The 26,928-nt window shown below is 45.2% G+C and overlaps 1 protein-coding gene across 1 annotated transcript; it reads left to right on the forward strand.

Annotated features, from left to right (window-relative positions):
* Positions 1–889: 889 nt before the first annotated feature.
* Positions 890–26,916, forward strand: Ostm1 (osteoclastogenesis associated transmembrane protein 1). The gene is made up of 6 exons (XM_021174468.3): positions 890–1,361; positions 5,828–5,942; positions 15,895–15,992; positions 20,550–20,717; positions 22,386–22,551; positions 24,951–26,916. Exons 1-6 carry the CDS (start codon positions 948–950, stop codon positions 25,004–25,006), a joined length of 1,017 nt encoding a protein of 338 aa, XP_021030127.1. The 5' UTR covers positions 890–947; the 3' UTR covers positions 25,007–26,916.
* Positions 26,917–26,928: the final 12 nt, after the last annotated feature.

The following is a 26,928-nucleotide window of genomic DNA, read 5'->3' on the forward strand; positions in this document are numbered from 1 at the left end:
AAGAAAAATACCTATATGTATTAATATTATATAATGTATACATATTTATTATCATAACATATATTATACATTACATAATATACAAAATAACATATTACAATATATTATATCATAAAATGCTACGTGTTACATATCACATATTACATGTTATATATTAATATTACATATGTTACAATATGTTATGTAATATATGGTATAATAATTGTATAATATATAATAATAACATAGTGGGGTATGCTCAAGTGTATGTATTAGGTAGGGTTTCTATTGTGATAAAACACCACACCCAGATCCGAGCCGTACACAGTTGTCACTAGTCAGATATTTACATTTAAATTAAGTGACATTGGACAATTAGTTCTATCGTCATAGTAGCTACAATTCAAGGGTTCAGCTGCTATATGTGTGTTTGGCTCCCCTATTAACTAAGATGTGGACTATATTCATCACTCCAGGAAGTTCTGTTCGGGTAGATAGTTGAGAATTAAAATCAATCAATCAAGCCTTTTGAAGCCACAAGTTCCAAAACCAGAACTGCTAACGGATGTTATCCACTCTCCAGAGGAGATGAAGAAAACTTACTAACCCAGAGCCAATGAAAATGAACACCTGCCCAAACCATCAGTCTACTGGGTTTTTCTGGGAGCTCACTCGGCAGTCATCTCCCTGGAGGGTCCAGCGACCAGAACAAACTCCACAGGCTCCTGGAAGGCGGGGAACTGCAGGGTGCGGAGCGTGCGGGACCGAGGCCGGGGACGCACCGGTGTTGCTGCAGCTTTCCAGACCTCCAAGCCGGGCGCGCTCACACCCGCGCGCCTCCGGAGGCAGGTGGGCGGGGCCGTGACGCACGCATCTCGTGACTCCACTCAGGGCCTGCGCCGGCCGAAGCCGGAAGCGGCTGCTGTCGGAAGCACCCGGCGAGCGATCTGGTACAGTCAGGCCCGGGGATGGCTCGGGACGCAGAGCTGGCGCGCAGTAGCGGGTGGCCGTGGCGGTGGCTGCGGGCGCTGCTGCTGCTGCAGCTGCTGCGGTGGAGGTGCGCCCTGTGCGCGCTCCCCTTCACCAGCAGTCGGCACCCAGGCTTTGCGGACCTGCTGTCGGAGCAGCGGCTGCTGGAGGTGCAGGACTTGACCCTGTCTCTGCTGCAGGGCGGAGGTCTGGGACCGCTGTCACTGCTACCTCCGGACCTGCCGGATCTGGAGCCTGAGTGCCGGGAGCTGCTGATGGACTTCGCCAATAGCAGCGCCGAGCTGACCGCCTGTATGGTGCGCAGCGCTCGGCCCGTGCGCCTCTGCCAGACCTGCTACCCTCTCTTCCAACAGGTCGCAATCAAGATGGACAACATCAGCCGAAACGTCGGGGTGGGTAGAGGAGCAGCCTCCGCACCTGTGGCGTGGGGGCTGGGAAAGTAAGGAAAAGGCATTGGACGGTCTGTGGAGTTGGGGTATCAGAAACAAGCGGGTGACATTAGGGGCTTATGGCTTGGAATGCTGCCCCCCTGGATACTGTAAGCCGGCATCTTCTTGGGACAGGTTTGCTGGAACATTGCAGCGAACATACCCAGAGCCACCAGTTTCTAGCAGTGTGACCTTTATTATTTTTCAAAGTATTGTTTCCTCCTCTATAAAATGCTAGAAAAACATTCCAGTTGTTTCATGTTGCGTTATGGGAATTAGTCACAGTAAGACAATCTGGAGCCTGCTTGCCAGGAGTTCGGTTCCATCCTGTTTATCAGCTTGTTCTCTGGACAAGTTAGTGACATTCTTTGCTTGTTTTCTCATCTGGAAAGTGGGGACAAAGAGAAACCACACAAAGCTGACATACAGTAATAGCTCGTGGTCGGTGAGTTGCCATTTTAGGACAGCCTGCCTTCTCTGTAACTCGAGAGCTTTCCTGGTCACTTGGAAGGTAATGTGAAGGACTTAATGAAGGCAAACCAAAAGAGGAAGACACAGTCTTTGCCTCTAAGAACTGTATAAATTAGGAAAGGATTACAGTGTCGGCCACCCACCGTGAGAGTCACAGGGTTGCCTGGTAAAGGAAAAATAAGGACACAGGAATTGGGGGTGGAAATGGTTCTTGTGTCCTGAGGGGCCAAGTAGTCTCATGAAAAATGTGGTTTCAGTTGCTTTAGAGGTCGTAATTGACTAAACTAAATAGAAATGTCTATAGGTGCATCTTGTTTTTAATCTAGCCCAATGCTACTAAACAGATTTTATTTTATTTTATTTTATTTTGGTAAATGGGGACATTCATTTGCATTAAGTAAAGTCCAGAGTCACTCTTTGTGGAAAGAACAGGCTTACAAGGCAGTTTAAATAGGAGTGCATGCAGTATTTTCCAGATTCGCGCCTTTCTCTATGACTTTAATATGCAGCGTTATATTTGATTTTGAGCAGTTACATTAAATAAGCTGTTTTTAGGGAGTCTTTTCATTCTATTTTAATTTAATTAATGTATTTGTTTGTGATAAGGTTTCTTGTCGCCCTGACTGGCCTGGAACTCACCGTGTAGCAGAGGATCACTTGACCCCTCCTACTTTCCCCTCCCAGGTGCCTAGATTACGGACATGTGCCACTATGGTCTGGTTTTATGCAGCTGTGAATAGAACCCATGACTTGTCCACGCTAGACAAGCTGTGTACTAACAGAGCCCCAACCCTATCTTTTAAAGTAGTCTACCAAGTAACAGTCTGGCATCTCCTCACAGTTACAGTTTGTCCACTCTACATCTCCTTTTCTCCAAGTTCCTGCTTCACATCTCCGTTGTACCCTCCCACCTCCCGTAACCCCCTCCCCCTCCCTTGTACCCTCCCACCTTCTGTAACCCCTACCCCTCCCCCTCCCTTGTACCCTTCCACCATCAGTGACCCCTGCCCCCTCCCTCTCCGTTGTGCCCTCCCACCATCTATAACCCCTCCCTTTCCCTTGTACCCTCCCACCATCTGTAACCCCTCCCTCTCCGTTGTACCTTCCCACCATCTGTAAGCACTCCTTTTCAGTGTGACCCTTCCACTTTCATATCTCATGTGGTCTGTTACCCTCCCCCCTCCCTTCAGCTTCTTTTTGTTCCCTGTCTTATGGTTTCCTTCCTGATTTCCTAGCCTCTACTCAACACTCACTCCATATTAATACACATATATAAGCAAGAAAAGCTAGGATATGCATAGGACATAACATGTAGCATTTGTCTTTCTGTGCCTAGATCATTTCACTTAATACCTGATTTTTTCAGTTTCATCAATTTCCCTGCAAATTTTATAATCTCCAGCTGCCTTTTCTTAAAAAAAAAAAAAAAAAAAAACTTAAATAACAAGGCCTCTTGTGGGCACAATGCCCATGAATCATGATGTTAACCTTGGGTCTTTGAGGCTATAGATGTTTTCCTTGTGTATGTAGATGCTGTGGAATTATGAGGTTTAAAAAAAAACACGATCCCAGTGGGCTAGAGCGATGGTTCAGGGGTTAAGAGCACTTGCTGCTCCTGCAGAGTTTGCTGGTTTGATTCCCCAGTGGCATAGGTGGGCGTGACTGCATGCACCTGTAACCTGGTGGCATAGGTGGGCGTGGCTGCATGCACCTGTAACCTGGTGGCATAGGTGGGCGTGACTGCATGCACCTGTAACCTGGTGGCATAGGTGGGCATGACTGCATGCACCTGTAACCTGGTGGCATAGGTGGGCGTGACTGCATGCACCTGTAACCTGGTGGTATAGGTGGGCGTGGCTGCATGCACCTGTAACCTGGTGGCATAGGTGGGCGTGGCTGCATGCACCTGTAACCTGGTGGCATAGGTGGGCGTGGCTGCATGCACCTGTAACCTGGTGGCATAGGTGGGCGTGACTGCATGCACCTGTAACCTGGTGGCATAGGTGGGCGTGGCTGCATACACCTGTAACCTGGTGGCATAGAGAGTAAAGGCAGGAATCTTGCTGGGGCTGCTGGCTACCATTCCACCTGCCTAAGACAAGTTCCAGGGTTAGTGAGAGACCCTAACTCAGGGAATAAGGCATAATAATAAGAGTGATAGAGCAGCAGACCTGATGTCTACTGACCTCTGCAGACATCTGCCTAAGCACAGGTAACTGCACACACACATACACACACACAAAGTTCACATCTACCTATGCACATACACAACAACGAACAATAAAGACATTTTAGTTATTGTTATTTCTCTGAAACAGTTCCAAGGAAGGAACCGGGAAATGTTTTATTAGACTGTATTTTAAAAATACTTACTTGGAGAGACTGAACCCCCAAAGACCAAGTGTGGGCTAGATCTAGGCCCCCTGTATATATGTAGCAGATGTGCAGCTTGGTCTTCATGGAGGTCCCCCAACAACTGAAGTGGGAGCTGCCCCTGACTCTGTTGCCTGCCTGTGGATCCTGTTCCCCTGACTGGACTGCCCTGTCTGGCCTCAGGGGGAGAGGATGTGTCTAGTTCTGCAGTGACTTCTGTGCCAGGGCAGGGGAGTACGGGGGGTAGGGGTCTCCCCTTTTTCAGAGAAGAAGGGGATGAGGGGGAATAGGCTGTGAGGGGGCAGGCGGAGGGGAGATTTGGTCAAGATGTAAAGTGAATAAATAAATTTTAAAAAGGAACAAAAAAAAATACATACTTGGGCTTAGTAGGTAAGGGCAATGTCAGGAACCCATACTGACATTGCCCTTACCTACTGGAGAAAACTGACTCTGTGAGCTGTGCTCTGGCCAGCACACACACACACACACACACACACACACACACACACACACACACTGTTTAAGAACACAAAGGTAACAGACAAAAGCAAGCGCTCTCTTAGCTGCATCTTGTTAGTGAGCTATACACAGATGATGAGTCTCCAGATGAATCCGTGTGATATTCTCATTGCTCTACACGGCTGGTCAGTTCTCTTCCTGCTGTTCCCACCGGGTCTCTTTCAGCCCACGGTGTCACTCAGTGTCACTCTCGGCCTGTGTTTGCAGGCACATCCCTGCTGCAGTGTGGATGGCTTCTCTGACACTTCCCAATCCTCAGAAGCAGCATTCTGGTAACATGAGTTAAGCATGCCTGTAACAGGAGTTAAGTAGCTTTGAAATCAGGAAGGGCCCAGGCCCAGTGCTCTGCTTGCGGCAACAGGGATAAGAAACAGATGAAGTTCGAGACGTTAGGATCGCAGGTTTATTATTTGCATAGCATGAGTTTCTTTCACGATTAAATGGTCTTTGGAAGACACGGTTTTCTATTTGAGTACACACTCTTGGGTCTATGTGGATGGATTACTGGGCTTTCTTGCAGAGTACTAACCTTTGGACCAAACATTACCCGCAAGATGAAGCCAAAGGCTTGGGAGCATTTGCACACAGATTAAAAGTACTATCTAAAGAATGCATCCGCTATACAAAAGCTTAGACAGAAGAAGAGAAGCAAAAGTGAAGATAAAATGTGTCATGCTCTGTCATCTAGAAATACCATTGCTACATTTTGTTGCCCACATTCTGGAACTTTTCCTGTGCATGCAAAGTGAGAGATTGCAACACATTCACAAGTCGGAATTAAAAAGCTGAATTTAACCAAATATTCAAGAAGCAAAGATGGGGCTGGAGAGAAGGCTTAGCTGTTAAGCAGAGAGTCTCTTCCTTCACCCATGAACCCTGCAATGATAAATGTTAAATGAATAATTGTTTTCCTGTTGTTTTTATTATTACAGTTGTTACCATCAGACAAAATCTCTAATAGTTTTTCATAAATAAATCAACTGCTTTATATGGCTTCTGTGGGCTACAGTTTACTTGGAAAGTCTAAACACTCAGATTATCTCTTCCTTTTGTCGCTGCTATTGCAGAACACCTCCGAGGGCCCGCGCTGTGGTGGGAGTCTCCTGACGGCAGACAGAATGCAGATAGTTCTCATGGTCTCTGAGTTTTTCAACAGCACGTGGCAGGAGGCGAACTGCGCAAGTGAGTCTCCATCTGTGCGTCGGCTCAGTTGATGCCGTGGTTGGTTCAGTAGCAGATGTCCAGCTTTGATTTAGGTGAACTTTAAAATGGCAGAAACCAGGTAGTACATTTGAGCTGTCACTTTGTCATGGTGTATTAGTCATTGTCACCTGGGTGAGTCCTGCCAGCCAGAAATGTGTAGTAGACCACATTCAATGTTAGGTTTGGGAAAGTTAATTTTCTTGTATGGAACGTTAGTTCCTTCGTCTCTATGTTGGAGAAAATAGCAGAACCTATTTTAACTGTTTAATATAATAACTATGATATTTTTAATAATCTGGAGGGAGAAGGAGGGAGAGGGAGAGATGTCATCTGTTCTGCCAGCTTTGTAGAACACATGGTTTTGTGTAATAAACTGACACCTATTTGAAGTATTCTTTGGAAAAACTATTATTTCAGCTTAAACTCTCCTTGAGTACCAACTGTGTCCTAATGCCTGTACCTTCCACTGTGTACAACTTAGTGAGAAAGATAGTTACAAATATAACTTAGAGGGGTAGGTGGTAGCATTACAGAGTCTTGGAAGGAGAAATCAGCCGGGAGCGTTCTTTGAACTGAGGCTCCATGGCTGGGCACGGTTCCTCTGGGTGGAGCTGAGGTGAAAGGCAAGGCAGAAAGAGGCATCATGGGCAGAGGCAGAGGGTGAGGGAAACGTGGGGATTTTAGGGTCCTGGAAACCCTCAGGGAGATAAAGTCAGACAAGGAAGGTAGAACTTTGATGGATACAGTAGTTCCTTATATGAGCCAACATTACCATACTTCTTGGGATGCCAGCCTGATACTAAGAGGGGGTTTATGATTCCTTGGGCTTTAAAAATACATGTGCAGTGTTGATTGCAGCGAGGAGTAGCAAGGGTATTAGTCATTTCTCATTGCTGTGACAAAGTATGACAGAAACAAGTGGCAACCAGAAAGGTTTATTTTAGCCCATCGTTGCAGAGAGGTTGTGTCTTTGTCTGTGAAGCCAGAATGTGAGGTGGTAGTCATCATGTGATTACAGACATGTCATGTTAGTGTAAACATATAATGTCAGTGCAGACATGTTATCACATGACTGCAGACATGTCCTCATGTGACTGCAGACATGTCATCTTGTGACTGCAGACGTGTTATGTTATTGCACACATGTCATGTTAGTGCAGACATGTTATCATGTGACTACAGACATTTCATCATGTGGTTGCAGACATGTTGTCACGTGATTGCAAACATAGCATGTCAGTGCAGACATGTTATCATGTGACTACAGACATTTCATGGTGTGATTGCAGACATGTCATCATGTGACTACAGACATGTCATGTTAGTGTAGACGTGTCATTATGTAGACATGCCATCATGTGGTTGCAGACAGGCCGGGACCCAGGTCCAGCTGTCACCTGTTCAAAGGCCAGCACCTACTTCCATCAGCCAGGCCCCACCTTTTTTTGCTTGTTTGTTTGTTTTTTTTTGAGACAGGGTTTCTCTGTGTAGCCCTGGCTGTCCTGGAACTCACTCTATAGACCAGGCTGGCCTCTTAACTGAGAAATCCGCCTGCCTCTGCCTCCCAAGTGCTAGTATTAAAGAAAGGCGTGTACCACCATGCCTGTCTGCAGGCCCCACCTTTTAAAGGTGCCATGACCTCCAAACTTTCCTGTTTTAGAGTGAAAATTCCTTTTGTAAGTATGATTGAAGTGAGTTTTAGAAACACAAAAAAATATTTTTAAGCATTAGAACATACCCAGGGAACAGATGTTCACGTGACCTAATATAAGAGGAATATTTTAGATTTGAACCTGTAGTAGCAGGTTTAAAGTTTTCTTTAATTAATTAATTTATTTTTTGAGACAGATTCTCATTATTAACCTTGGCGGGCTTGGAATTCACTATAGGTCAAGCTCGCCTCTGTCTCCCAAGTTCTGGCATTAAAGGCGTGTGCCACCATGCCTGCCTAGAATTTTTGTTGTTTTCCTTGGCTTTTTTGAGACAGGATCTTGCTACATACCCTAGACTGGTCTTGAATTTGTTGTTGTAGCCCAGGCTGTCCTCAAATTCAGGACCTTCCTGTTTCAGCCTTCAGAGTACTAGAATTGACATAACGTGGATCACTGCACCTAACCTAAAGAAACCCAAAAAACAGCATACACACAAAACCCAACATACCATTTAACTTAACTCCAGGTCTCCCTGCTGTCAATGCACCATGCTGCACTGACGATTGTCTCTTCATTTTGTTTCTTTTTCTTTTTCTTTTTGTTTTGTTTTGTTTTGTTTTTTTGTTTTGTTTTGGTTTTTGGAGACAGGGTTTCTCTGTGTAGCCCTGGCTGTCCTGGAACTCACTCTGTAGACCAGGCTGGTCTCGAACTCAGAAATCCGCCTGCCTCTGCCTCCCGAGTCCTGGGATTAAAGGTGTGCACCACCATGCCCGGCGTTCATTTTGTTTCTTTTCATTGCTTCTGGAATTGTAAAAATGGCTTAGCTGATAGAACTGTTTTTTTGGTTTTTTTTTTTTTTTTTTTTTTTTTTTTTTTGATTTGTCATGTGGGTTTTTTGTTGTGGTGGTGGTTTTGTTTTGTATGTAAGATGTTTTGTGTGGAGGCCAGGCTGGCCTCCAGCTTGGTGTGTATCTAAGGATGACCTGATTTCCATGCCTCCCATGCTGGGCTGGCCTGGAGCTCCTAGCCTCCATATGATTGGATTGTAGGCATTTGTCACCGCCGCAAGCCAAGATTGAAAATTCCTAGTATAAATAGATTGAAGAGCCTTTTAGAGAGTCAGGTAGGGGCTAAGGATGTGGCTCCGTTGGCAGAGCGCTTGCCTAACATGCATGAAGACCTGGACTTTGACTCCTGTACTATGTAAACTGAGCATGGGGACACGTGTGTGATCCCACACATGGGAGTGGAGATAAGATCAGAAGGTCAAGGTCAAGGCTCAGCTACATAGTGAGTTTAACGCTAGCCTGGGCTACATGAGAGGTCTCAAAACAGTGAGCAGACAAATAATCAAAACAATGTAGAGGGCTGGGGTGATGGCTCAGTTGGTGCTTGTTGTACAAACTTAAGGACCAGAGCTCAGGCCACCAGGCTGTCTCTTATGGTTCTGTGCACTGGGAGGCAGAGACCTCAGGATCCTAGGGGTACAAGAATCAGCCAGGCTAGCCACCCAGTGAGCTCCAGGGCTAGTGGGAGAGAATGTCTCAACAAAGAAGGTAGAGTGGTGGAAGACACCACATGTGCACACCTGAACACATGTACAGTACACACAGAACACCAGAACTGCTTTTAAATGGGACTCCTCTTAAAAATTATTTTTGTTTTATGTATATGAGTTTTTGCCTGCATGTGTACACACACTCCACATTTTGCCCTACGCCTGGTGCCTTAGGAGGCCAGAAGAAGGCATCAGCTCTCCTGGGACTAGAGTTACAGATGGTTGTAAGCCACCAGGTGAGCTGGCACTTGAAGCCAGGTCCTCTGGAAGGAAGAGCAGCCAGGTTTTTATTTTCTGTTTTTTTAAGATTTATTTTATGTATGTGAGGACACTGTACCTGTCTTCAGACACACCAGAAGAGGGCATCAGATCCCATTACAGATGGTTGTGAGCCACCATGTGGTTGCTGGGAATTGAACTCAGGACCTCTGGAAGAGCAGTCAGTGCTCTTACCCCCCCCCCCCCCCCGCCCCCGCCCCGCCATCTTTTTGGCTCGAAGCCAGTGTTCCTAACTGCTGAATCCCCAGTTTCTAATGGGATTTAAAACAATTTGATTTTTTTGTGACAGGGTTCCATGTAGCCCATGCTGGCCTTAAGCTCACTGTGTATCCACAGCTGGACTTGAACTTTTTCTTCTTCTTGGTTTTTCGAGACAGGGTTTCTCTGTGTAGCCCTGACTGTCCTGGAACTCACTCTGTAGACCAGGCTGGCCTCGAACTCAGAAATCTGCCTGCCTCTGCCTCCCGAGTGCTGGGATGAAAGGCGTGCGCCACCACACCTGGCTTGGTCTTCAACTTCTGGTCTTCCTGCTCCACCTCCCTGGTGCTAGGGTTGTACTGTGTGCACTTGTGTTCTCTGAGCCATTGTATCTTGAAAATACTGCTCTGACTCAAGAGGTTATCATTTCCTGATTAGAATCAATTAACAAGCCAGGCAAAAGAACTAAAAGCTCAGATGCGTTTTGGGGAGGGGGGTAGGTCAGCTGAAGGGTGGAGAAAGATGACTTCATTTTCATTCGGTTCTGACCTTCATCCAGAGGAGGTAAATTTACCTGCTTTGGACTTTATGCATTTAATTCCCACTCAAAACTCTAGAAAACCTGGAAGCTCCCAGAATGCGAGGGGATGAAATCAGAAGGAACCAAATGCTTTCTTTTCCAGGATTTTGCATAAAAAACCCTGATCCCATTCATTGTTTTAGTCTTATTTTAAAGTGTTCCACGATTTCTGTGTTGAATTTCAAATGGAATTGAAAGAGTTTTAAGAGACTGAACTCATTAAATTTCATTTTTTTTTCTGGTTTATTCAATAACAGCATTCTTTTTTCCCCTTTTCTCTGTCTGTCTGTCTGTCTCTCCTTTCTCTGTCTTGTCTGTCTGTCTCCCTCTCTCTCCTTTCTCTGTCTGTCTGTCTCTCTCTCCTTTCTCTGTCTGTCTGTCTCTCCTTTGTCTGTCTGTCTCTCCTTTCTCTGTCTGTCTGTCTGTCTCTCTCCTTTCTCTGTCTGTCTGTCTCTCTCTCTCCTTTTTTTCCCTTTTAGTCTCAGACTAATTCCTTAGATTTCTTCACTGCTATTTCCTTAGAGTTGGCACCCGGTGTGATCATTTTAAAGATTCATTTACTTTATGTACATGAGTGTTCTATCTGCATGTACGTCTACATGCACGTCTGCATGCCAGAAGAGGACCTCAGATCCCAGTATAGAAGCTTGTGAGCCATCTCTCCAGCACCTCTGTGATCATTTTAGACAGACTCTTTGCCAAGTGTGCAAGCATTTCTAAGTGTGGTCTCTGCACACCTGGCTCATGAAGATAGCAGGAAAGTATCTTTAAAATATTACAAAGTTTAAAGAAATGTGTAGGGGTTGGGGTTTAGGTGAGAGGCAGAGCGCTTTCGCGAAGCCCTGGGCTCCGCCTCCAGCTCCAAAAACAAAACAAAAAGAAGCCCCACATTTATCAGAATGTCACAAAGCATTCTTGCTTGTCTTACACTGTGTAGTGAGACACTGGGAACATGAGAAAGGACTCTGGAGGAAGAGCAAAGGTGGGAGCGAGCAGGATGGTTAAGTGTCTCTGGTTAGGATCCTCACAGCCCCTACCCTGTGTGAGCATCAGGCAGGCAGCCCCCAGCGTGGATGAGGAGGCGGGCTTACATGAATGGCAGGAGAAGAGTCAGGAGCAGATCCAGGGGGGTGTGATTGTTCGGCTGCATTCTGCTGTGTAGGATGTGTGGATGGCGGAAGCTCATTGTTATTACTAAAGAATCCAAGAGCCAGTGTTAGCATGTATAAAGTAAGAGTTTCAATAGACTCCTCAGCTTAACCTGGAGTTAGTCTTCTCCTTCCACCACGTGGGTCCCTGGGACTCCACCTCAGGTCACTAGGCTTGGCACCAGCCATGTTGCCAGCCCCTGGAAATCTACTCTCTCTCCATAGACAACTTGAAATTCCAGTGCCCTGGGTATTGTATGGGCGTGAGGATTCACCAAAGGGAAATTAACTTTCAGTGGTGCAATAATTTTTAAGTATTCCTGACGAGAAAAATCACTAATAAAAGCTTATTGGCTGAGCCAGAAGGTCAGGCAGGCAGGGCCCGTCTTTTTCACATATTGTCTATGTGGCAGTGGACTTATTTGCATGATTTTAAACATATTTTTTGTATTTCTAAACTTAATTACAACACTCTCACCATCTAATCTTATTTTCTAAAGTTTGCTCAACTTTTCCGAAAGCGGCAATTATTGCTGTCCGTGAGATTAGTTCTCTCTTTATGTGGGTCCCTGGGAATCCACCTCAGGTCTTCAGGTCTGGAGGCAGGCACCCTTCCCCTTTAAGCCATGTTACCAGCCTTGAGGAATGCACTCTTTCTTCTCAGACAACCTGTAACTGCAGTAAATCAGGGCATGTGTATCGCTGTGTGTCTTGGGCTGGCTTCCCTGTGTGTCTCAGGCTGGCCTCCGCTTGGCTCACAGGCCTCCTGTCTCAGCCTTCCAGGCATAGCTTGTGTTCCTCCTACCTTAGATGGGCTCATAGGGACATTGTAAAATAAGTGAATTATTTCTGTCTTGGTGTAGCTTCAAATGAACGGGACTCAGACTGCGATTTATGTATTTGGCTTTGCACAACTACTGGGAGATGGCCCCCAGTCTATATTTCTAGTCTCTAGTCTGTTGCTTCCCAGCTCTGCTCCCCAGAAACTTGCTGTTCAAATCTTCCCAGGTCATTTTACTCCACCAGCCTGTTTTCAGGGCCCACTTCCTGTGGGCGTGGTTTCAGCATGTCTAATGGAGACCTCCTGTTCCCTGTCCCTTCTGCCCTCCCTCCCTCCTTCCCTCCCTCCCTCCCTCCCTCCCTCCCTCCCTCCCTCCCTCCCTCCCTCCCTCTCTCCCTCCCTGTCTCTTCTCTGTTTATCTGTCTCTGTCCCTGTCTCTCTCTTTCTCTATCTCCCTATCTATAGCCCCAATGACTCAAACTCCATCTCTCTCTTCACCCCAGTAATTGGCTGCAGCCATTTTTAATTATCCAAATAGTTTTAAGTTGGGGAGCAAGGTTTGCAATGCATCACTTGGTAAAAATGAGGATCTCTTTGTTGGGGACAACCAGTCTTAGGGAGAGGCAGTATTTAGCATCTGAATACACAGCAGCATCAGAGCAACCCACAACAGGCTGTGGTGGCTGGGCCTAAGCGGTGGCTCAGAGGTTTAGAGCACTTGCTGCCCTTGCAGAGGACCCTGGCCCAGTTCCCAGTGTCCACACAGCAGCTTAGAACTGTCTGTCACTCCAGTTCCAGGGCATCTGGCACCATCTTGTAGCCTCAGAGGGTGCCAGGTGTACATGCAGTGCACTCATACATACATGCAGGTAAAACATACACATAAAATAAAAGTTAAGTCTTAAAAAAAAAAAAGAGCAGAGAGGGCTGCAAAGACAGCGTGGCAATTAAAGGTCCTGGGTTCAGTTCTCGGGACCTGGGTTCCCAGCTCACGGATATCTGTGGCTCCCATTCCATGAAGTCTTACACCCTCTTCTGACCCCTTTGGGCACCAGGCATGTAGTATATGTAAATAATACTCATACATGTAAATAAATCTTATAAACTTTGTTTTAAACCACTAGAGAGCTTGAACAACAGACTCCTAATTGACACCACATCTCTAAGGCTGAGTGGTTCAGCTGGACTCGGTGGTACACACCTGTAATCCCGCCAGGCAGCAGGGTGAGGAGGCAGGATGGGGAGAAGTCTGAGTGCAGACTCTGTCGCTAGAGGACTCAGGACTCAGGGTATATAGCTCAGTGATTGGGTGCTTTTATGTAGGGGGACCATGGTTCAGTCCTCAGCCCTGGGGGGTCAGGGAGGAAGACAGAAGCCACACAATTCTGCTGTAATAATTTAGCTGGTTTCTGTGTGAGGGCTTGACTGGAATCCTCAGCGCCCGGAGAACGCCTCTTGAGCTGATGCCGGAGTCCTCACGGAGACAGAAGCTGTGCTAATCTGCACAGCCTTGATGAGGCTCCATTGATTATCTGAGAGGAGGCAGAAGTACAATGACCACTTCACTCAGCGCGAATGGAGAGCTTGTCCTTATACCTTCCCTAGCTTACTAATTTCTGCAGCATACAGCTCCTCTCTGTGTATAACCTTACCCTCCCGATTCCCGGCAGTAGATAAAGGGGATTTACTAGAGCCCCTTTGTGTTGTATCAGAAAGTCAGGGTTCTTCTAATAATCAAGACACGTTTAACCCCGCTGTATAAGTGAGCTCCTTTGTGCGTTGTAATACCACCGCCTAATAGTTACTGAAAAAACCACACTGTGCCGGGACAGCACTTAATCAGCCGTCAGTTCTCGCAGGCTTTTCACTTAATTTTCCAATTATTTTAAGTGAAAAGAAAATAGCAGTAAAATACAAGACATTAAGTCCTTTTATTCCTCAGAATGGCCTTCTTCATAAACCATTTTTTTATAAAGAAATTGTTTATTTGTGTATCTTGTAGAAGAAATTGCCAGAGCTCTCCAGAACAGCGTGCTCTGAGCTTCTGCATGTACCAGGAGCCTGCCATCTTTGACTGTGTCTGCCAGACAGGACTCACTGTGACACTGGGGTCTGCCTGCTATGGGGAAACTCTTTCTAGGACTTCTCTGTAACCCTCAAGCTAAAGACCTTTAGCCTAACTGAATGTTCTCTGACTATAATTGTGCTTGTTTTTATTTATGTCTGTTCTACCTGACCTAGAAGTCAAGGCTACAATGTGTTAATAAAATAGCACTTTTTAACTATTATTATATTATTATTACATTGCTTATTTTATATATTATTATTATTATTACTTTTATTATTACTTTTAAAAGATTTTAGTAAGCCAGGACATGGTAGCACATGCCTTTAATCCCAGCACTTGGGAGGCAGCTGCAGGTGGATGTCTGTGAGTTCAAGGCCAGCCTGGTCTGCAGAGTGAGTTCCAGGTCAGCCAGGGCTACACAGAGAAACCCTGTCTCAACAAACAAACAAACAACAACAGCAAAGGATTTTAGTATTTGAACTTTGTGGATACTGACATATGGAATCATTTTTATTTAAGTAAAAAAGAATTGCGTGCTTAAGGAAATACAGGCATGTGGAGAACACGTTTGACATTTTGGCACCTACTGACCTGTATGTGAGTCTTGGTGTGTGTGCCTTTCTTTCTCTGGCTAGTTTGTTCATTTATAACGGGAACCGTCAGTTTGTGAACGATTGATGAGCAGTTAGAGCTGCACTTGTGTTCTTGAGATAAGAAAGCGGCAGGGACTATAGATGCCCGGGCTCAGAGAGGCCAAGCATCTAGGAAAAGGTTCACCAAGAAGGCCTCCGTCAGTGTTCACTGGTGCAGAGAGGGTCCTGCCCAAGCTCTGTGTGTGCGTGCGCGTGCGTGTGCACACACACTCACGCAGGGGGCAGGGGTTGTCTGTCTGTCTGCCTGTGAATCCACTGAAGTCTAGCTGGCTTTTGGAATTAGGAGTGTGGTTTTATAATTCATCTGGCTGGGTGAGCACCTGCTTCTAGTGTCCCAAGTTTATACACAGAAGTTAAAGTGCTGGCTGCCCCGCCCAGTTAACCAGGATTAGGTTTCATCTGTCTGATCAGGTGGCAGTGACTTCCTGAATCCCTGGTGGTGTCAGGTTCTTATGGGTACCAGAGAGGAGCAGAAACATGCAGTCGTCCACTCTGAGGACTGAAATTGTTAAGTTGTTTAACAGTCTGGGAATGTGTATGTATGTGTGTGTTTGCATATGTGTGTCTGTATGTCTGTATATGTGTATTGTGTATGTGTATATGTATGTATGTATATGTGTTAGTATGTGTGTATATGTGTGCAGGTTTGTATGTATGTGTGTGTGTTTGTATGTGTGTGCGTATGCATGTGTGTGTGTGTGTGCGTATGCGTGTGTGTGTGTATGCGTGTGTGTGTGTGTGTGTGTGTGTGTGTGTTACTCACTTTGCAGTGTCTAGAGTGCTGGACCAACAGCCAGACTGATTACAAATTCCAGCCTTCTGTGTATCAGTTGTGTGACCTCGGACAGGTCCTTCATTTCCTTTTTCCTGTTCCTTATTTCTAAATTTTATTTAAAATTTTGAACTATTTGCTAGGTGTGGTGACATATGCCTTTAATTACAGCACTTGGGAGGCAGAGGCGGGTGGATTTTTATAAATTTGTAGGCATAATGTTTGTTTCCTTGTTTTTACAGATTGCCTAACAAACAATGGTGAGGATTTGTCAAATAACACAGAGGACTTCCTCAGTCTGTTTAACAAGACTTTGGCCTGCTTTGAGCATAACCTGCAGGTCAGTTGTGTAGACTTACTGGGAGTGAGTAATGGGTAATTCTGACTTTTCACAGGGTTTTGGTTTGTTTGGGTTTTTTTTTCTCCTCATAAAGGAATTAGTGAATCTTTATTTCTACTCTTAGACTCTTAGATTTTTTTTTCCCCCACTGGAAAATATTAGAACTTCAGCTCAGGACCAAGTATGGTGGCACATGCCCTGTATTTGGCCAGCAGAGGCAATGAATCTCTGAGAATTCAAGGCTGCTGGTCCACAAAGCCAAATCCTGGCCAGTGAGACGTCCCAGGGGAGGGAGGGGGGGAGGGAGCGGAGCGGAGGGGAGGGGAGGGGAGGGGAGGGGAGGAGAGGGGAGGGGAGGGGAAGAGGGAGAGAGGGAGGGGAGGGAGGGGAAGAGGGAGAGAGGGAGGGAGGGGAGGGAGGGGAAGAGAGAGAGGGAAGGAAGGAGAGAGGGAGAGAGGGAGGGGAGGAGGGAAGGAGGGAGGGAGGGAAGAGAAGAAAGGAAGAGAGAGAGAGAGAGAGAGAGAGAGAGAGAGAGAGAGAGTTGGGATTGGAGGGATGGTTCTCAGTGGATCAAAATTTCAGATGTGGTGGCCACGCCTTTAATCCCAGCACTCACGAGGCAGAGGCAAGGAGATCTCTGTGATTTTAAGGTCAGCCTTCTCTACACCATGAGTTCCAGGGCAGCCATAGAGAGAACTGTCTCAAAAAAACCCCAAAGCAAAACAAGCAACAACCCAGGATGCTTACTGTGGAGTAGGCATCAGGCAGCTCACAGTTAACTGTCACTCCAGTTCTGGGGAATCCAGTGCCCTCCTCTGGCCTCTGGGGCCAACTGCAGCCACATGTATAGTCTTCCATACTCTCCCAACACACACATACACATAGTTTAAAAATAATCATAAGTCCTACAAATTAGGGGCAGGAGAGATGGCTTAGAGGCTAAGCGCACTGGCTGCCTTTCCGTAGGTGGCAGGTTCATTACCCAGGACCCACATGGTGGCTCACAACCATCTGTGACAGCAGCTCCGTGGGAACTGAGTTCCTCCTGGCCTCTGTAGACACCAGGCACACGCAGGGTGTTGAAGGTAGAAAAAAAAAAATAGAGGTGGCAGCCATAGATCTGTGACACCAGTGGCTTGATCGTGGTTTTCCCTGTAGTGTTAGAGGAAAGCAGACAATTACATAGCTGTTGGAAGTCTGTCCAACTGATGGGCTACGTTCTCTTACAGAGAGTGTGTGTTTGGCTGACAGTAAAAGGAAAAGAACCCAGATGGGCTTAGACCCCGAGTAACTAAGCGAGGTGATGCCAGGGTGGGAGTGGGGGATAAGGAGGAAGATAATGTAGGACAATGAAGATTAGGAATCCTGCTTCGGACTGGAGAGATGGCTCAGTGAATAAGAGCATGGGCTGCTCTTGCAGAGAACCTGGGTTCAGTTCCTGGAACTCACATGGCGGCTCACAACCATCTGTAAGTCCAGCTCCACAGGCACTAAATACCTTCTGACTTCTGTAGACACCAAGCACACACGCAGTGCACATACATACATGCAGAAAACACCCATGTACATAAAATAAACAGTCCTTTTAACAATTGGGGATAAGTTTTGGTTAGAAATGTCTTGGGTAAATAGCCATAACTAGCAAGTGCAGGTCCCTTAGAGCAAAGGTTCCCTAGGAGCTCCCATATAATTCCATACCATGTCCCCCCCCCCCCCGTTTTCAGAAGCCCTTACTGAAAGAGTCACTGAGGGATAGAGGTGAAGGGGCTTGTGTGAGGTCAGACTGCAGGGAGACACACCAGGGTAACTTTCAAGGAGAATTTTATTTGGGGCAAGAGGGATTGCTCCAGGGCTAAAGGTGCTTGCTGCCAAGCCTGATGGCTCAAGTTAGATCCTGGGCCCACATGGTGGAAGAAGGGAACCCCTTCAGTCGGTAATCTTCTGAGCACCACTTACGCACCACAGCAAGTGCACGCCTGTGCACGCACACACACATAAATAAACAGTAAAGAAATGCAAGCAAGTGCGTGCCCGTGCACGCACACACACATAAATAAACAGTAAAGAAATGCAAGCAAGTGCGTGCCCGTGCACGCACACATACATAAATAAACAGTAAAGAAATGCAAGCAAGTGCATGCCCGTGCACGCACACACACATAAATAAACAGTAAAGAAATGCAAGCAAGTGCACGCCTGTGCACGCACACACACATAAACAGTAAAGAAATGCAGTGTAATCTTAAAAGGAATTCTGTTTTCAACCTGTTAAGCTGACACTCCTGACAGACATCCAAGCTCAGATGATACAGTGAGATGGGAGAGCGGCTCCAAGGTTGGGGGTAGTCAGGCACAGTCGTTACTTCAAGCCTTGCGACTAGATGAAAAGAGAAAGTAGACAGAGATGGTAAAGAGGCTCTGACAACCAAGTCTAGGGGCTTCGGAATGAGGAACAGGCTGAGGCAGCAGCTTTCCCCATGGGTGAATGGGCAGGAGGAGACTCACACACTGTACTTGATATGCCTCCGGTGGGAAATGTTAGCTAATGGCTTCTCTCGACATCCATCCTGTCCTGCTGACAGGGCAGAGTGAAAGGGTGTCTGGCAAACACAGGCTCAGCTACTGTGACAGCCTCCCGTGTCCCTAGTCTGTGGGTAGCTGTGGGGAAGGAGGGTTTAGCGTGCCCCCGAGTGCACATCTCCCCTCTCCCTACCGCTCCCAGAGTGGTGTGGGTACAGTCTTCCCAAGGTGACATGGACCGGATGCAGTGTTTGACCAGGCTCTGACGTTAGCTTTGACTCACTCACTAAGCCTTAGGAAGTCGTCCTCAGAGTCCACGCACCTGCCATCATCTTGCATCCCAGATCCACTCCCTCGCTCAGTTAGGAGCTGTGTAGCATTCATTTTGCAGTATCCTCCATTAATTAGCCCTTCTCTTGTTTATCATTGTGTGGCTGTTGTAAGCTGCTGCCACTCACAGCCTTTTGCGTGTCACCAGGCATTCCTTTAAGAATGCGTTTACAGGACTCCTGGGAGGGGAACGCCATGCCAAAAGTATATGCATTTTTAATTTTCATAAACAGAGCTGTATTACCACCAGGATTCTATGCTAGGTTTGTAGTTTTGGCTACATGCACAGTTGACCTATGGAAAGTGGCTCTTTCTAGTGGGAGTTTAAGGGGAGACTTGGTTTGTGGGTGTCTGTCAGTTGAATTGGCCCAATTTCTTGCTTTCTTTCTTATCTCCATGTTCAGTAGATGGTCCTTTGCTGATGCTCATGGTAAAGAATAAAGAGAATAGAGAGCAAAGATATAAACGTGTGCTTCAGAATGTAGGTGTCTGCCTAGAAGCCAGAATCTGGGCTTTGCTGGCATGCTACCCTCTCCCCCAGGCCCCCCTTGCAAGCTATCTGTCCATTTTCATTTACCAGAAAGGTCTGGGTTAGGAGCTAAGAAAAGAGAGTTGAGTGGGGTTCATATCCTTCCCATGAGAAAAGTCCAACTTCATTTTGATAAAGGATGGCGTTTGGGCTGTGAAACTCAGCAGGGATGAATTTTATTTGGAAAGAACAGCATTAAACATCAACAGTGAGATAGCTCAGGAAGGTTAGTACTTAGCTGTCAGTCACTTCGCAGTGAACTACTGATGTCTCCCACATCCTCCCCAGCGGTCATCAGAAGCCTGTGTAGCAGTTTCAAAAGTAAGAGGCACTTAGAAAGTGCAGAGACCATCGCCTTGTGCCCATATACCAGGTCTCCTAGGTCTCCTAGAAAGTTCTAGAAGCCCTTGCCATGTGCAGGAACCTCCCGTCCTCACAGCCCACCACTGTCTTCTCCTTGGGGTTACCAGTGGCTTTTGTGAGCTCTCCTTTTTATTAATGTATAGTAATTGTATACAGCAGTGGATTTTATTGTGACATTCTTATTTCCTGCATGTAGATTGTGCTTTGATTCTATTCATAGATTCCATGATCTTCTGTTCGAGGCTTGTTCAGAACGCCATTGCCTTTTTATTTTAAAAAGAATTATTTTCTTATATTTATTTAGGGGGTGCAGCATGTGGATGTCAGAGGACAGCTTGCCTGTGGGTTCCAAGGACAATACTTGGGTCACTGCTTACTGGCAAGCAGCCTTACCCACTGAGCTGTCAACCGGATTCTTTGCCTATTCTCATGTCTTTGTGTTTTCTGCATGTTTATCCTCTAGTGATTTCAAAGTTTCAGGTCCTAAATTAAGGTCTTTGACTTATTTTTCAGTTTTGTTTTTTTTTTTTTTGTCAGAGCGGGGGTGAGGGATCTAGTTTCAGTCTTGATATGCAGTTATCCAACTTCCCAGCGCCATCTGTTAAGGAGACTTACCTTTCCCCCAAGGTGTGTCATTGGCGTCTATCTGGTGGCTATGTGATGTGGCTGTATCGCTGGGTTCACGCCAGTGCTATCACACAGCAAATTGTCTTCTATCTGCGCTTTGTGGCAGGGTAGGGTGTCGAATGGTTGACACGCAGAGATACTGTGTCCAGTATGTACTGTGTGTCTAACATCTACCTTTGTCATTTTAGGGTCACGCATACAGTCTCCTCCCACCAAAAAATTACTCCGAAGTGTGCAGAAACTGTAAAGAGGCATATAAAAACCTGAGCCTCCTGTACAGTCAAATGCAGAAACTGAATGGGCTTGAGAACAAGGCTGAGCCTGAGACGCACTTGTGCATCGATGTGGAGGATGCAGTGAGTATCCATCGGCTTCTGACGTGGTCCGTATGTGCAGCTGATGAATGTGCTTGTGGTGCTAGCATTTCTCAGGTACCCTGGAGCATGCACGTGGCATTCCAGCCAGAGAGAACTGCAGTGGTTATAAAGTAATAAGGCTCTATGGTGTCTCTGTCAGAGCGAAATGGACATTAACCAGGCACCTCATGGACAAGTTAATAATTTGCCATATTTTGATTTTAAAGTAGAAAATGCAGCCAGGACTACAGAGTGAAACCCTGTCTTGAAAAACCAGTGGGGTGAGGGTAGGTAAGAAAGTAGGTGTGGCTTTCAGGGGCATGGTGTTTCTTGTGCTTAAGTTTCAGGTCTCTATCCAGTGGGTGCTGATTAAGGAGGTTTTTGCATCTAACTACCGTGTTTCCGAAAGATCTTACACATTTATTGCATTAATTGATTTATCTATATGATAATTTGAGAACATTACTTAGAGTCTATATCCTCACTGAAATGTGAGCCACCTGAGGACAAAGACCTGGTGTTTTCTAATTCATCATTTAATAGGTAGGACAGTGCACAGGGAGAGAGAGAGAGAGAGAGAGAGAGAGAGAGAGAGAGAGAGAGCGCAAAAATGAACGAGGTCTCATTATTAAGCGCAGGCCAGCCTTGAACTTGAAGTGATCCTCCCGCTTCGTCTCCACCATGCCCAGGATGTCATTCAGTACTGCTTTTGTAGGTATGTGTAACTGTAGTAAATGTTGGAGAATCTGGAAGCCTTTCTCCATTGTATAGCTTGTCTTTCCATCGAGCACCAGTAGGTGGCAGCCGTGCCCTCCTAGGCTTGAGACTTAGTTATCTGAGAAGACAGATCATTGGCTCAAAAGTAGAGAACTCAAGGTCAAAATGGCAAAGCTTGCTGGTTAAGAATACTTCGTCTGGCCGGGCGTGGTGGTGCACGCCTTTAATCCCAGCAGAGGCAGGTGGATTTCTGAGTTCGAGGCCAGTCTACAAAGTGAGTTCCGGGACAGTCAGGGCTATACAGAGAAACCCTGTCTCGAAAAAAACAAAAAAACAAAAACAAAAACAGAAACAAAAAAACAACCCCCCCCCCAAAAAAAAAAAAAGACTGCTTCGTCTGCATTATCAAACCAGCTTAGAGGACACGGCTCTGGGCCATCCAGTGGTGCTTAGGATAGGCAAAGGCACCGAGCATGGCTGCTCATAGGGCTTGGGGTTTTTACAGCTCAGCCCCATGACTGTACTGTTTAACAGCAAGCTCTTAGTTCTAAATAACCTTTAACCAGGAAGCGGAGTCTTAACTCTAGTTTTATAACTACACATTCTCTGGGAGATAAAATTATTGGCATTCTGGTATATCTCAATGATAATTATGTATTTAGAATATAGCTTATTGTGTGTGTGTTTTCTGAGTTTGAGGCCAGCCTGATCTACAGAGTGAGCTCCAAAATAGCCAGGGTTGCACAGAGAGTCTCCAAAATAAAATAATACCAAATATTATACAGTTACTAATTGTAAACCAGCTTTTTTTTCTCCTAGCAGAAGAAATTGTTCTCAACTATCAGTAGATTTTTAAAGCTGTTTTAAATGATGTTTGGATTGCAAAAATATACGAAGATGTTAAAGAGAACTTTAATTAAAGAGACTATAATATGATATTTGTTTTTCTAGATGAACATTACTCGGAAGCTTTGGAGTCGAACCTTCAACTGTTCGGTCACCTGCAGCGACACGGTGTCTGTGGTCGCTGTGTCTGTGTTCATTCTCTTCCTGCCTGTCGTCTTCTACCTCAGTAGCTTCCTTCACTCAGAGCAAAAGAAACGCAAACTCATTCTACGTAAGTTCCTTTCTGTAGTCATCTATCCATTTAGCAGAGCACCTACGTAAAAGATTACGGGGTCAAGGGGCTGGGGTACAGCGTCAAAGCTCTTGCCTGTATGCACAAGGCCGTGGATTCAACCTTCATCGCCATAGCATAGGGGGAAAGGTACAGATCTGTTTTAGAAAGATGTGGCTAGTGCCTTTACCTGCCAAGCTATCTCCAGACTTTGTGCTCTTTCTTTATGGCACGCAGGCAGTCAGCCGGCGGCACTGCTGCTGACAGCTGAGGTCACTTAATCCTCTCATTTGTTTGTTCTACCTTGATTCGTCTCCCTTGATTGGATCATAAAGATCATCAGAACAAGAAGTTTTTTCCCTGTATACCATCTGTCATATTGCCAGTACCTAGAAAGTGCCCAGGCATAGTGAATGCTTACAGACATTTGTTGTACAAAAGAATACTATAGTCTGTTTTAATGTTAGCATCAAAATACTATCCCTGTGAAATTCTTTATGGAAAAAAATCTTGGATCAAATAATGTCAGGCAATATGGCTTTCAGGAGGCAGAAGCAGGTGGATCCTTAAGTTAAAGCCAGCCTGGTCTACATGACGAGTTCTAAGCCAGCCATGGCTTCACAGTTCAACCCTGACTCAAAAACAAACAAATTAACACAGCAAAAGACCAAAGCAAATAAACAATAAAACCATACAAAGAGAAAGACAGACAGACAGACAGACAGACAGATAAAACCACATACAATAACCCCAAATACTCGTGTGAATGAAGAGTTCATGTGCCAATGCTCATGGCTGATTGCTCTCCCTCCCCCCACCTCCTGCCTTCCTCCCTGCATGAACTGATGACTCGTGACTGCTCTGTGGCATGGTTATGTCTTTGAGAGTTGTGCAGAGCTTAAAACAAGGCAAGGAAATAGAGGTGCCTGAGCCCTGCTGCAGTTCCTCCCATGAGGCCAGCAGTTCTCAGATCTCAGCCTGTGCCACTCCCACCGCGGGCGCCACTCCCACTGCAGGTGACACTGTGGGTTTTCAGTTCTAGAGCATGAGAAACATTTGCACTCAACTGTTCAACACACGACCTCACCAGGTGGCTATGGGCCATGATTCTATTTAAACCTAGTGGCTCAAAGCCATGGCCATCATAGTCATAGCTGAATATTACATATTTTGCTAATAGTGCTATATGTGATATATAACTCAATTTTTAAAGAACCATTCTTTTTTTTTTTTTTTTTTTTTTTTTTTTTTTTGGTTTTTCGAGACAGGGTTTCTCTGTGTAGCCCTGGCTGTCCTGGCACACTTTGTAGACCAGGCTGGCCTCGAACTCAGAAATCCGCCTGCCTCTGCCTCCCGAGTGCTGGGATTAAAGGCGTGCGCCACCACGCCCGGCTTAGAACCATTCTTTTTAAAACTAGAGTCTTTTTTGCTTACTTACTTATTTATTTATTTTTGACTCACGGTTTGTCTGTGTAGCTCTGGCTATCCTGGAACTTGCTCAGTAGACCAGGCTGGCTTCAAACTCATAGAGATCCACTTCTGTCCACTGGGATTAGAGGTTCCTGCCACTGCTGCCAACTCAGAATAATGCATTTCATTGTGACATTTTCACACACACACACACATACACACACACACATACACACACACACACACACACACACACAATATGTGTGTTTTGTTGTTCTTGCTTGGTGCTAGGTATTGAAGCTAGAACTTTATAAGTGTTAGCAATACCCTTTACCACTGAACTGGTGCCCAGTATGAATGTGTTGAGATAGGGTCTCACCGTGTAGCACAGGCTAGCCTGGAACTTGCTATGTAGGCCAGGCTGGCTTCAAACTCACAATCCTCCATTCTTAGTCTCCTAAGTTCCAGGATTACAGGCACATACCACGTGCCCTACTTGAAAAAAAATGTTTTTGTCTGAAAATAGAGGTAATGTTCTGTCTTTCAGTATGTATTCTTTCCCCTTTTCTTGATTGTATTAGATATGGTGGTGTCTTGGTCCAGCTCTTAGGAGGAATTCTTCAGACTTCGTAATTAACAATGACTGGAGTAGAAGCTTTGTAAACACTCTTGTCTTTTAAGAGACGTTTAGAGCTTGATTTCTAGCTTGGACTTTCCTTGTTATTCTTTATGTACACATTAACATTGCAGTGCTTAAGAAAGCGTGGATGCCTGTTTTATTAGGTACTGCTCTTAACAAAGTCATGGGTAGTAGCTTCTACTTAGTTTAATTTTATGCTGTTCATAAAAAAAAAACCCTTAGGCTTTACGTCTAAGAAAATTGGATCAAGCCATATTAAGCCAATGAATAGACAATATAGTGGTTTGCACGTAAGCCCTGGGTAAGCCCTCGAGAGCAGGAATTTAAACCGAGCCCTGTGTCTCCCCAGCCAAACGTCTCAAGTCGAGCACCAGTTTTGCCAACATTCAAGAAAATGCCACCTGAAGCCTGCAAAACGGGGACTCGACCTCATATTGTGCCAGTGTTAGACCACAGCACAGTCAAGAAGAAGATGAGCCAAGGTCGGACAAGTTGCATTCTCATGAAATGTTGGGACTGCAGATCTATAATTTATTCTAAATAAGGGTTCTCAAATTCCCTTTTCCTGAGCACCCCCTTTTTTTTTTTTAAGATTTCTGTATTTTTAATTTTCCAACATAGCAATGTTACATATTTTAAGGTATATCTGTTACAATAACAAGTGAGGGCTTTTTTCTCAGGCATATGAATGACTACTGGACACTTCTGATTTATCCTCGTTAGCAGAAGTACACAAAGCTGAGGTCTGCTATTTACACATTAGTCACTGGGAGCCCACTCTGAAAAAGAAACATTCTTGCCAAATGGTAGCAGGCTCAGTGATTAACTCAAGTGAATTCCCATTGTAGTATTACTGTATGTATATACATACATGCACACATACACACACACATATATACATGTATACATAGATGTATATATGTAATGTATACTTAATATATCATACATTAAAATAATGTTCTCTAGTTCCCTGAAGTCCCTTTTGAAACCACTAGTTGATTATTAACCTCCTTAACAGTTTTCAGAGAGTGATGCCACATTCTACATTTATCCTTGTTAAAGGTTTACAGTGACTGAGTTTCTAATATGACTTTTATAAATACTATTTTACATCTTATTTTTGTCTTTATTTAGTAAGTAATTTATAATCACTGGACTGCTTAATTACCTTTGAGGACAATATGGATTCATCTTATGCCAGGGATTTGCATCATGAATTTCATTAAGTTATTTGGCAACCTGTAACTTATTAGTAGTTTAAGTCAAACGTCACCCAAGTGTGTCATACTGTGTTTAGATTTGTGATTTTTTTAATGAAAATTTTATCTTGGAATATTTGGAGATTTGGGGAGAAACAAGGACAAATACAAGAGCTTAAATTTCAGAAAATAGACAGGGACCTGAGGGATGCTCACGGTGAGACAGCTGCGTGGTTTACACTGGAGATGACTCGGTTGACAGGCTCACACAGGAAGCCTCCCAGTTACAGGAAGGATGAAGGTCACATGACTGAAATGAAATTACCCATCTCACTGTTAGGAAACTAGTTCTCCTTTGGCGTATTTCTAACAACCTTTAAAACCACGCTTGTTTCATTCAGTGTCTCTCAGTTGTATTTCTCAAGATGTCAAAGTTGATGGTTTTGTTGGCTAATCCGGTGGAAACGGCTTTGTTGTAAAGGTTATGAGTAGGAAGCTCCTCAGATTCAGGGGTTAAGAAAATGTGACTCCCTTCACGGACTGTAACTGCTCTACGGGGAGACAGGAGCGTTCGGGTAGTTTTGTATGTTTACCACATATGCAGAGTGTGAGAGCAGGCTAGTCTTAGTCCCAGAGTGTGTCACACCGGGTGTGTGACAATCAGATGACGCTGTGATCCACTAGATGTGCCGGGGTTCATTGTGCTGTCACTGTTCCTGTCTTGATTTGAAGCACATGGTTGAGGGTCATTGAAAGCCATCTCCATCAGTACGTATAAAGCCTGTTTACATGTGCAAAGTTAGTGAAGTGACATATTTAAACTGTGAGTAGCGACTCCTCGGGTACCTTTCAGCACTGTGTGTACAAACCATTGCTTTTGGATAAGAAGCTGGAGAGCACTTTAACAAGCCAGCCATCTCTGTTCCTGATCAGGGTCTGGCTCTCTAGAAGTTGCATTAGAAATATATTTGAAAATGTGCCGAAGAATTTCATCTTGTGGTCATATAAAAAGAAATGTACATAGTTCTGAATCCTGAGGCACATAGGGCTATGTGTGTGCACAAGAAAACCTGTTTTTTTCCTTATGCTTTACAATAAAGGAAATAACAAGGAAAATTGTAATGTTGA

The sequence above is a fragment of the Mus caroli genome, unplaced genomic scaffold (genome assembly GCF_978045245.1).
Source record: "Mus caroli unplaced genomic scaffold, Mus_caroli_1 scaffold_9, whole genome shotgun sequence".
NCBI classification, from domain to species: Eukaryota; Metazoa; Chordata; class Mammalia; order Rodentia; family Muridae; genus Mus; species Mus caroli.

What these genes read in the sequence shown, in the direction of transcription:
- Ostm1 (XM_021174468.3), top strand. Translation starts at nt 948, where the DNA reads ATGGCTCGGGACGCAGAGCTGGCGCGCAGTAGCGGGTGGCCGTGGCGG. An exon ending in ACATCAGCCGAAACGTCGGG is followed by an intron (nt 1,362 to 5,827) that starts GTGGGTAGAGGA and finishes CTGCTATTGCAG; the next exon opens with AACACCTCCGAGGGCCCGCG. An exon ending in GCATCGATGTGGAGGATGCA is followed by an intron (nt 20,718 to 22,385) that starts GTGAGTATCCAT and finishes TTGTTTTTCTAG; the next exon opens with ATGAACATTACTCGGAAGCT.